The sequence below is a fragment of the Onthophagus taurus genome, chromosome 5, assembly GCF_036711975.1.
Source record: "Onthophagus taurus isolate NC chromosome 5, IU_Otau_3.0, whole genome shotgun sequence".
NCBI lineage: Eukaryota > Metazoa > Arthropoda > Insecta > Coleoptera > Scarabaeidae > Onthophagus > Onthophagus taurus.
In genome coordinates, this window is record NC_091970.1 from 3,691,955 (window position 1) to 3,703,357 (window position 11,403).

Here is an 11,403-nt window from a genome sequence, read left to right on the forward strand (position 1 = left end):
TTTATTTTTTATAGTTCATTATTGTTTGAATGATTAAAGACTTTAAAGTATATATTTATTTAAAAAAAAAATAAAAAAAATTAAGTCGTTAAAAAAATCTTGTCCACAACAAAAACAACCTAACCTCATTAACTCAGTATTTTCTTATAGAGCAAATAAAACCCAATTAAAACAAATTTAAAATTAATCTTTTAATTAATTAAGATATTATTTTTATTATTAAATTAATTTAACATTAAAATTAAATAATGTTTATATATTTTTAAATAATTACAGATTTCTTCTTAATGATGTGGCAGAAAATAAAATAGATGGCGATCATGATTAAAATTTTCAAAATAAACTTTTAATATACTTTTAATTTTACCCAACCCAAACTTTTGAACATTTGACCTAGAACTATAAACATTAAATAATTAAAGACTTTAAAAAATATATATTTATTTATAAAAAAAATATTCATTTTTGTATTATAAAAAAATAATAAATTATCTAAAAAAAATATCACTGAGCGAACTCGGATGCATAAATATTGTCGATTACGCCGTTTACTTGAATTTCTAATCCTATTTCTTTTATTAATTCATCTAAAATCGTGTCTGCAATACTAAAAAAGAATTAATATTAATACATAACCTCATTTTTAAATATAATTTAACTCACTCCCCCATCACGATCCACGGATGCTTCGTAGCACTCTTTTTGTACATATGATTCCCCTTTCGGGCTTTCCCATAATTTACTTTGTACTCCAAAATATCTAAAGCGTACTTCCTTGGTAACATTTTTAAACACTTCAACGAGCACTTCGGTAATCGACTGATTTTTATCTTGGAAATACGATCGGGGTACGGCTTCGGCATCACATCAATTTCTTTAGATTTATTTAAACATTCGTCGTCTTTAATTTTTTTAATTAGCTCGGGATTAAGAATATTCTCTTCGATTTCATTCAACGAATTTAACGACGGCTCTTCATCTTTAATACAAATTAATTTCGCGTTTTTAACCCCCGTTATTGTTACGGATTTTCTAAAAAGGAAATAAAATTAATTATAAAATTATTAAATATAGGTTATGTAATAAAAAAAAATTCCGTTTAAAAACATTTTGGGTGTTATCTTTCGTCGAGGATTATCTTTAAATATATTGAGATCATTTTTAATCTTAATTTTTTTTGATGCGTACAAAAATAGATTAAATAAAAATATTATTTTTTAGGTTAGATCTTTTTCTTTTTAACCAAAAAAATTAGTTGGTATGACACTTGACAATTTGAAACGTCAACTTGACGTCTTCATTTTTACGATAAAAATTCAACAAATTCTTTTTGTGCGAAGGCTTTATTAAAACAATTATGCAAAAATGATGATGTAATAAATTTCGCCTACGAAATACGAGCTAAGAATGGTAAAGCGAAAAATACCATTGACATTAATGTTGTGACGAAATTAATTTGGACTAAATTGGTAATCGATACTAACTCATTGTGTGTTTCAAAGTGTAGGTTTGTTCTAATTCTAACTCCAATTCTAATTCTAAGTGTCATTATTTAAGTAACACATTTTTCCAAAAATCGAAAATTGTAATAATTATTTTAATAATTAGATATAATTTAAGATAAAGGGATTACGATTATACCTTTGTTTTTTTTTCTCTCTCTTAAAATCGAGATTAAATATCCGTTTTCTATTACGTGACAAAAAATACTTTAGATTTCAAAGAAAACAATAATTAAATCAAGATAATTTTTAAGGTTATAATTGAAACGTCATTTAATTTCTTTAGGTTGGCAACAATTTACAAATTTTTCCTAAATTTTCCCTCAATAATATAATAAAATCAAAAATAATCAAATTGCATTAATTATCACCTTAAATTATTAAATTTACCAAAATAAAAATATAATTGCATTAAATATCACTTTGAATCATCAAATTAACCTCAAATTAATTTTTAATTTAAAATATCATTTTTGACGTTTAAAATAATTTAACCTAAAAATTTGAACTTTACCCTTGCGGCATTGCATCAAACCCTAAATTTAACTTAATTTAATCGAACAAACAACGCCGACCCAATTTCTCCCTTTAAAAAAAAGTTCCAAAACAGCCCTTAAACAATACTTATTAATAACTAAATAAACCAAGTCGTAATTAAATCCCTTTTTATATTTTTGTATAAAGAACTCCTAAAAAGTAATGATATATTTTATCAGATAATCACCCGATATCGTTTCCAGTCAATGTGTATATATATACGTTAAATTTCCTCATCACGTCAGTTCCCCTTCGATTTCGTGACAGTAAAGAACGTGTCTAAACACAACCGAAAGAGATAGAAAATGAGCAGCAACGAGGTGAGTGCAATGATTAAAAAAGAAAATAAGGTTTTAAATTTCCATTTTCAATGTCAAATTAAATGTATCAAATAACTCGGGTTATAAATAATGAATAATAATAAAGTTGATGCAAAAAAGACCAACCTTGGATTAAATCATGCTCTTTTATGGATTATTTTTGCGCCCAAACGATTAACAATATCACTTATCAAATGCTCCACTTCCTTTTCGTTGAATTAGGCGTGGTTCTTATTATCTCGGTTTTTATATGAAGTAATAAATTGTGTATTGAATAAATGGCGAAGCGTTACTTATATAGTAAAGTTGATAATATCGATGACATCGATATTCGTGTCCCACTTAACTTTTTGAAATCTATACATTACAGTTAAGTAATCTCTACTTACAATTAGCAAAGAGATAATGCATCCGATATCAAAAACATTCCTATTGTTTATTGTCCCAACATAAATGATTATTATTTTTTTTGTATTACAAAATAAACATGGAAAATACATTAATTTAAAAAAAAATTTAATTTCAAAAATAAATAAATTTTTGATTTTTAAATTTTTCGCTACATCTAGTGAGGAGTAGCCGAATTAACCGTTAATTTTTCTTTTTAAATTAGGTTATGATTTAAACGTCACTTTTTATTAAAAATAAATTAATTTTTAAATATATCCCACGTTAAACAATTTATTTTTTTGATTAATTAAGGAGTCGTATTATGCCAATTTGGACCTAATCCAAACAAATTTATTTCGTCGAGACGAGTTTTATTTAAAGTAAGATGCTATTTAAAAAGTTTGTGGTTCATCGGAAATTGATTTAAAAAAATACTTACTTTCTTTCCGGTTTGATATCTTTTTCAAAGTCTTCGTCATCATCTTTTTTGACATTTTCTTCTTTAACGTCTTCTTTTTGAGGCATTCCGCACATATCTTTGGCTTTTCGGATACTTTCTTGGTTTCTTTGGACAGCCTCTAACACTTTATCTAAAATACCTTCATCGAAATCATCGAATTTGATTTTTTTCTCCCTTTCTGGTTTTTCTAATACTATCTCTTCTTCTTCATTAATCGTTTCTTTGATATTTTCATTTTTAACATCTTCATTTTGAATTTTTTCTTTTGATATTTTCTTCTCTTGGAGGTCTTCCGTTTGGGTGAGATCTGGTTGGCTTTTAGGGACGACCTCCTGGACACCACCCACGCAATCCAGGAGAGCTTGCAGGATATTTTTGACCTGATTTTGACTCACATCCTGAAATAGATCGACACACTGGGATTAGATTGGGGGGACAGGTTTCAGTTAGTTTCAGTTCGATTTTTTTAAACAGCAGGCGCGAGGCAGGTTTCTCGCAATTTTTGGAAAACCGATTCAGTTTTAGTTAGTTTGTAACCGTCGATCTCAACGTTTGTGCCCCATTTTCCTTTGGTATTAATAATTCAATCAAAATGGTAAGATTTAAGTAAACTATCAATTAATTTATTAATTATAATTAATTTTTAAACAAATTCATCAAATTAGAACTGAAATATTTCATTTCGTTTTAAAAATAGCCCCTTTCGAGCCGTGTGCAATTTTTAGATTTCAAAACTTAAGTATGTTTAGCAACAAAGCATCATCGAAGAGAATATATTTGTATCAGCCTGGTGAAAAGAGATAGAGGGAGCGAATTTCGTAACATTCTAATTTAAAATAGAACATGTTTAAAACGAGTAAAACCTTAAATCTTCAGTTATAAATAAAAATAACCTAAAAATAAAAATAAAATGCCTCGAGATTTAGTCTCAAAATCGATAAAGAGATTTTGGGAGCATTTTTCGCGATTTATAAGGATCGTCGCTGTTTTATCGATAATCTACACCTGTGTGTACTACTATAAGCGTAAGTGTTTTAGGAAAATTTTGGATTTTAGCCAGGAAATACGTCATACAACTCGTGTATACTTAATTTTGGAGGAAAATCAAATAAATTTTCAATGTTGCTCTAATTTTGGGCTGTTTACCCGAATTTTTAAACAAAAATCTTTGCCAATTGTTACATAACCTAAAATATAATCAAAAATTTATTTTTTTAGGTTATCTGCTTCACCTGCAATAAAAGAATCGAAGGACAGGTAAACAAATCACCTTGGTTACGAACCTGGGTAACCAGGCAACTTAATCAAAACATAACCTAAAAAATTTTCTTTAGGTTTTGACAGCTTTAGATAAAACCTACCACCCCGAACATTTCGTTTGCGAGAAATGTAAAAAACCAATTTGCGACAATAAATTTCGAACGCACGATGGGCGAGCTTACTGTGAAGACGACTACAATCGGTTATTTGTGGCTCATTGCAGCGGATGTGGAGAAACGATCAATGGGGTAAAGAAAATCAATACACAAATCAAAATTATTTTAATCCAATGATTTTACAGAAATTCATTTCCGCTTTGGGAAGAGATTGGCATGAGGAACACTTTTTGTGTAACTGGTGCAAAACGAAATTGATCGGACAAACTTTCATGGAGCACTCCGGCCAGCCGATTTGCCAAAAGTGCTTCAAAGACAACGTCGCCAACAAGTGTAAGAAGTGTGGACAGGGCATTACAGAGCGTACAATAATCGCCCTCGATGCTAATTGGCACCCAGAGTGTTTCGTGTGCAAAGTAAGTTGGATAGAATATCAATCAAACGATTATTACATTTTAAATCAAATTAAGACAAATTTTAGTAAAAAAAATGTGGTGGAGGTTACTCAGTAAGTTAAAAAAGAAACGATATTCTATTCAAATACAAAATTAACCTAACAAGAATTGCGATTATCAAATCTAACAGCACGGTTTTAATAAAATCTAATTTTTTTAAAAACTAACCTCAAAAATTAAAAAAATTTGAATTAATGTATTCTTTTTCTAATTTTTTAGCAATGTAGGAACCCAATCACCGAGAAATCATTCCAAGTTGTCGATGGTCTCCCAAAGTGCGGGAAGTGTACCTAAAAAATTTTAACTGTCTTCGCATCGCTAACACTAAATAATAAACACAAAAGAATAATAGAAACACACCAAACCTACAAAAAAAAGAATTAAAATGAAAAAAAATACTAATAATTAAATTTGTAGGGAGCTTTCATTGTTGTTGTTAATGTTATTGTTGCCTAAAAGTGATTTTTTTTTAAGAAAAAAAATCTAAACAATGTAGTTAAAATTATTTTACCACCTAAAAGCTTCGATTTATTTCTATAATCCTTTTCATAAAAATAAATGGAAAGATAAAAACTAATTATGTGATTAATTCTTACCTTATTCTCTTCTTTAATCGTATTCACAACGTGATTAATTAGATTCGTTAGATTTAAATTCATCAAATTGTTATCTTCGGATGATCGACGAGAATTTGGTGGGTTTACAAGATCATCTTTCGAATTTTTTTTGGTTATTTCTGATGAACTCAAATGAGGTTCCGAGGAGTCTTTGTGCCACTGCACTAAAGTTGGTATGTTATCATCGTTTAATGTCGTCTTAGTCGATTTGATCTTTCCCGAAGAGGTTTTCTCCACAACTTTATTTGGTTTTATCGCTATCTTCGAAGGAGTCGGTTGTCTTTCAATAATTGGTGGTCTATGTTTAAAATTAGCCGTTCGATATTTCGAGGTAACGTTAAATCTAATAAAAGAAATTAATTAAAAATTAATTTTAATTAATTCAGTTTTGGTACTTTTTCCTCGCTAAACTAGCACAAGCTCGTCTCCATACTTCCTCATTAGCACCCGGAAGCGAATACATAGCTAAGCGATCCTTTGGATTCTTTTTCTTCTTCAAACTTTTATTTCCTGTCTTTGCATATGATGATTCCATTGGGGTAATATTCCGTACTGAGAGAGGTTGGGGGCAAAAAAATTTTTCATTGATTTTTTCTAATAACGAGCGACTTCTAACTTCAAAAACCTTAAACAAAACTAAATTATAATTTTTAAAAGGATTTAAAAAGGATCTTACATCGATAATTTCCTCCTTTTCGTTACTGTTCAAATCTTTAGGTGTGGACGTTCGGTGGATTTCGCATAACGATGAGGTTAATTTTAAAAGTTCCCGAACTTTTTCTGGTACCGCGTTCGTTATTGAGACTGGTAAGTGATTATAATAAGCTTGAAGCCCTTGGAGTAGCGTTTGATACGAAGTTACTAATTTTTGCCGAATCGATAACATTTTATTTGTATCATCACCGCTTAATTGCATTGTTATTTGGAGAATATCGTTCACCTAAAAAAAAAATAAATAATAATTAAGATTGATTTAAACACATTTTAATATAATTTGTTAGGTTAAGTTATTGACAGCTGTCATTATCAACAATTCAATAATACCAACCTACAATTATCATAAAACCGAACTAAAATTGTCAATACAAAAAATAATTTACCTGTCTATTTAATTGATAAAGATAATTTCTTGAAAATCTCGAAGCAAATTCCACAGATCTCTTTCTCCTCCTATCAAAATCATCGTCCCCATCAGGGGTAATAATCCCGGTGTCGATTAAAATTCGAATATCCTCCATGCATTTTAAAGTTTTATCCAAAACGTTGTTTAATTTAGCTTCTATGTTTATTTCGGTAATTTCCTTGCTTTCTTTAACCTTCTCCACCTTTTCCGACTTTTTCGCACAAATTTTTTTGACGTCGCCTTTCCCCTTTTCTCTTTCCCGATTAATTTTATGTCTTTGACCCAAATTATTTCCTTCGCCACCGCCTCCACCGCCCCAACGTGCATTCCCGGGAACTTTTCGCCAATATTCCGTATGAACAAGGTCGATTTCTTGCCTTACGGTGACAACGTCAACAGAAGAATCTGATTGACTTCTTCGGAGTTCTTCACCAGTGTTTTCATCGTGAGGTTTAAAGCGAGTCAGTTTTGTCGATTTCGGGGCGAATTCGTGGGGCGACAACACTTCGGAACTTGATGTCGAAATATGTTTCGGGTGTCGTTTAAAGTAGGTTTTAATCGGTGGTTGTTTCGCTTCGGGTTTGGATTTTTTGGAAAAGTTTTCCCAAACTGTGTTGTGTAGTTTACGATTCGCTTGGACACCTTTTAAAAGTTGATACAACTTTTCGGATTCCTTCAAAACGATTAATGTTTTTATCAAATTGACGTTTAAATTTTAACGTTTATTTTACGTTTTATTTTTAAATTAAATTAAAACCTTAATTACCTTATGCAAAAAGTTATCGACTTCGCGCATTTTTTTCTATATTTTTCCAGTTATATTCCACTAAAACAAAACTGCAATCTCTTTTTCAAACGTAATAACAGACAACATAATGTCACTTTGTTGAGAGCTTTTTCAGTCGTATCGGAGAGCTTCAAGGGTCGTTTCTAGGGCAACGCTCGTTTCTACGTCAAGGGCAGGTGGGTAACAGATGGAAAATACCGCTGGTAATGCAACGAAGGATGACGGCGAAAGAGAAGCGAAACTGCCCACAACAAACGAGGTTAAACACCATTAAACGCTTATTTTGTCAATAATACGAATTAAACGAAAGGATTTAATACCTGCAAGAGACGAACGTTTTGGAGGTTAAATAAATTCGACTCATTTTATTGGGAGTAAGGAGGAAAATGAGAAACTTAAAATACTCTAGAAGTTCCACTTTGGTGGCATCTCAAAGAAGAGTTGCTTTAAACAACGTGGTTTTACCACCTCTTCCCGTTGAAATCGCCGAGACTGGAGCTGAAATATTGCATAAAATCTTGGTGAGTTAAAAATAATTAAAAAAATCAAGTAAAATTACGAAAAAAAAACGTTTGACATGTTGTTGACATCGTTTCCTACTTTATCGAGTTTATCGTTTTGAGGTTATCTAATCAATTTAATAAGATATTTATTTAATTCAAATAAATTTTATCTTGATTATATTTTATATAAAAAAAATAGTCTTTATACACTTACTTAACTTACCAAAAATATAAATACGTTCTTAAGTTTAACGTTCTTGCCATGTTCTTGATTCTTTAACGATATGAATTAAAACATATTCGTACACTTCATTTAATTCGTTCTCTTCAGAAACAACGTTCTATTTCGTAATCTAAGCTTGTATATTCAACAATTTTTAAATATTTTGTGAATTATAGTCATTACGCCATCTATTATTCAATTTTGAACTTTTTTAAAATCATTTCGATTTATTAATTTTGTTTTATATTTTGTTTAATTTAATTTAATAATTTAAATTAATATTGAATTTCGAAAAACAATCAATTTTTTTAATAATAATAAATAAGTGCAATCTAAATTATTTAATGCATTGTTGTTAAATTGGTTGCCTACCCCCTTTCTTTTTAATTTTTAATTTTATCAACACTCAACAATCTATCAATTCTTTTTAATTTATTATTATTATGCATAATTAAAATGTTTTCGCTTTTTATTATTGAACGATTTTAAAACTCCCCCGCAGTGAAATCGGATTGACGTAAAGTTGCACCCCCGTTGAGGGGAAAAGCGATCAATACTTAGCCAGAACGAAAACGGTGACAGTTCTTCTTTTAGCTGCTATCGTGGTGGTTTTTTCGTTTAAAATCCATTACAAACGGCCCCAAAATAAATCCTATTTCCCTCTCTTGTTTTATTTCCATCTAAAAACTGTTATTACGTTTTTTTTGACTCACCACAGTGATTCAAAGCACATTCTAAAAACGAATCTATCTCATTCGCGAATACGGTTTCGTTGAAATATGGCATCGAAAATTATGGTGAAGTACCCAGTTGCTCCATTTGGGCAGGTTAATAACTTATAAAAAAGAATTAATTTGAAATTTTGTATACAATTTTTTTAAGGTGAATAAATCCAAACAACCAGGTACCGTAAACGCTGATATAGTATCGGTGGCGCGATCCCAAGATGCAGCTCCGAAACCTTCGGATTTGAAATCGCAAGATTCCTCTCGAGTTGCCCAATTAGAACAAAACATAAAATTCCTTCAAGAACAACACCAGTTGATGTTGAATGGGCTACATCACGAAGTTGATAGTTTACGGCATAGAAATCGAGGTAACTATTAAATTGGCCACTATTTACATTGTATCTAAATCTATTCGTAAACAAATTTGCTATTTTTGTTTGGGAAAATGGTTTATTTTTGGGCTTCCTCATTCAATTTTTACTTTTGCAATGAGTACTCGCTTCAACATTTAGATTTAAAATAATGCTTCGGAAATTAATTTGTGGTAAAAATAAACGAATTATGAACGAGTCAAATGAAAACGGTGAGATTTCATATTGCGTGTTAACCCATGAGTCACATTTAAATACAAAATTAATCAATATTCCTCCGTAATTTGAAACGATCAATTTTCTTTTGCTTGTAGAGTTACAATTCCAATTGGTTTTTGCGAAAACTTCTTTGCCTACAACTCCGACGTCTCCAGATGAAGAAGCTAAACAAAAGGTGCCTTAATTTTTAAATTATTTGTTAATTACATCTTAATTTGTGTTAATATTTTAGTCCGGAGATAGTCCAAAGCAATTAAATGTGACTCCGCTTCAAATTGAGATCTTGGAAAAGGAGCTTAGCGATCTAAAACTTCAGTTGCAAGAAGTTGAGAGTAAAAATTCTTATTTAACGGAGATCATCGAGGAGCAAAAAATGTTTGTATTAAATTCTTCTTTTTATTAATCTAATTTATTAATTAATTTAGGAAATTGGAAAAATTTGAATTGGAAAAAGAGCGCGATCGCGAGCGCGTTTCTCAACCCGACCCGGAATTAGTAAGAAAACTAGATGATGCCGAAGCTTTAATAAGGCGCTTAAGAAGGGAAAATTCCGATTTGCGCCGAGAGGGTTCTTCGTCCCCATCAAGATATGCTTCGAGAGATTCAATCGGGTATCAATCCCGAGAGCACAATTCTCAACAAAAGAACACTGGCAGTCAAAATCGGGGTAACGGTAGACACCGTGGTCAATATAGAAATTGGTTTCCTCCGGTTCATTCGCAGAATTACTGGCAGACTGGCCGAAGTGTGGACAAGACTGGTGGTTCGTTAAACGAAGGCACCTCTTTACCCAACTTACAAGGTGGTAACTCCACCGGGAATAATCACCAAAGACAAAGAGGTAATAATAATCATTACCATAATGAAGGCAGGAAATATCGCGGCGGGCATAATCGAGGTAACAAGCAGACTTAAAAAGTCGGTAAATAAAATGATTTTCTAGTCGTTTAGTTTTCGAAGTACTTTTAAAAATAAAAAAAGTAATTTGTCGATGTCTACTTGTGGGGCATAGTACTTGATGTGATAACGCAAAAAACTATATTATTAATTATGTATTGTTCGAAATATGGGAAGTGGCCGAGAAAACTTTTCTCTCTCTTCTAGAAAGATCGTACTGATATACGTACCATACGAGTAATGAAAAAGCATTTAAAAAAGCATCTAGTACTTGTTAGTACATGTTTTTTCTTTATATAAATATATTATAAAGCGATGTGAAAGCACCATATACATATGCAGTGTTTCGAAGGAAGTATTATTGATATTATTATAATTATATATGGAGATATACTTTTTAGTAACCGCTCTCTATATGATATTTATATTATTTATTTGTTATATTTTGTAATATATTCTACACGTCTATTCGATTATATAAATGTATATTAATCTATTAATAAAGAACTTTATCTCCGAATTACTCCAAATAAAACACCTTTTATTAATGGAAATTAATGAATGATATATATCTCAAATTTAACCTAACTATTAATTTTAATATAAAGCTTGGCTGATTTTTAATAATTACGTTTTATTTTTAAGTTAAGTTCAATAAATTAAATAATGTTTAGCGCCATCTAGTATCCAAGCGTTACGTTACTTAATAATTTTCTATTTTACCCATTTTGAGATCAAATCTAATTGTAAACTCTAATTATTAAATTTGGTATTAAAGGTGAGAGATTAGAAGCTTTCATTTTTGATGTATTACTTGTAGCTTTAATAAATTTTAATTAATATTTATTTTATTGTGTACAAACTGCATAGAATTTGTTTGAACTCATCTTATATC

The 11,403-nt window shown here is 30.3% G+C and overlaps 3 protein-coding genes across 5 annotated transcripts; 2 read left to right on the forward strand and 1 right to left on the reverse strand.

Moving 5' to 3' along the window:
* Window positions 1–421: 421 nt before the first annotated feature.
* LOC111426157 (putative leucine-rich repeat-containing protein DDB_G0290503) lies at window positions 422–7,637 on the reverse strand. Its single transcript, XM_023060535.2, has 8 exons — window positions 7,547–7,637; window positions 6,758–7,453; window positions 6,334–6,597; window positions 6,053–6,282; window positions 5,637–6,000; window positions 3,189–3,607; window positions 664–1,032; window positions 422–607 (listed from the first exon to the last, which is right to left on the reverse strand). Exons 1-8 carry the CDS (start codon window positions 7,574–7,576, stop codon window positions 505–507), a joined length of 2,475 nt encoding a protein of 824 aa, XP_022916303.1. The 5' UTR covers window positions 7,577–7,637; the 3' UTR covers window positions 422–504.
* On the forward strand, window positions 2,290–5,617 carry LOC111426159 (paxillin-like). Of its 2 annotated transcripts, none has more exons than XM_023060539.2 (5): window positions 2,290–2,359; window positions 4,428–4,466; window positions 4,544–4,717; window positions 4,771–5,001; window positions 5,260–5,617. In XM_023060539.2, exons 1-5 carry the CDS (start codon window positions 2,345–2,347, stop codon window positions 5,332–5,334), a joined length of 534 nt encoding a protein of 177 aa, XP_022916307.1. In that variant the 5' UTR covers window positions 2,290–2,344; the 3' UTR covers window positions 5,335–5,617. The 2 variants fall into 2 exon arrangements, with proteins under 2 accessions (XP_022916307.1, XP_022916308.1); XM_023060540.2 differs by lacking the exon at window positions 2,290–2,359 and adding an exon at window positions 3,644–3,804.
* Window positions 7,638–7,953: 316 nt separating the features above from the next.
* On the forward strand, window positions 7,954–11,028 carry LOC111426158 (coiled-coil domain-containing protein 74A-like). Of its 2 annotated transcripts, none has more exons than XM_023060536.2 (5): window positions 7,954–8,088; window positions 9,176–9,389; window positions 9,707–9,786; window positions 9,844–9,986; window positions 10,037–11,028. In XM_023060536.2, exons 1-5 carry the CDS (start codon window positions 7,954–7,956, stop codon window positions 10,524–10,526), a joined length of 1,062 nt encoding a protein of 353 aa, XP_022916304.2. In that variant the 3' UTR covers window positions 10,527–11,028. The 2 variants fall into 2 exon arrangements, with proteins under 2 accessions (XP_022916304.2, XP_022916306.2); XM_023060538.2 differs by lacking the exon at window positions 7,954–8,088 and adding an exon at window positions 8,804–9,120.
* The last annotated feature ends 375 nt before the right edge of the window (window positions 11,029–11,403 follow it).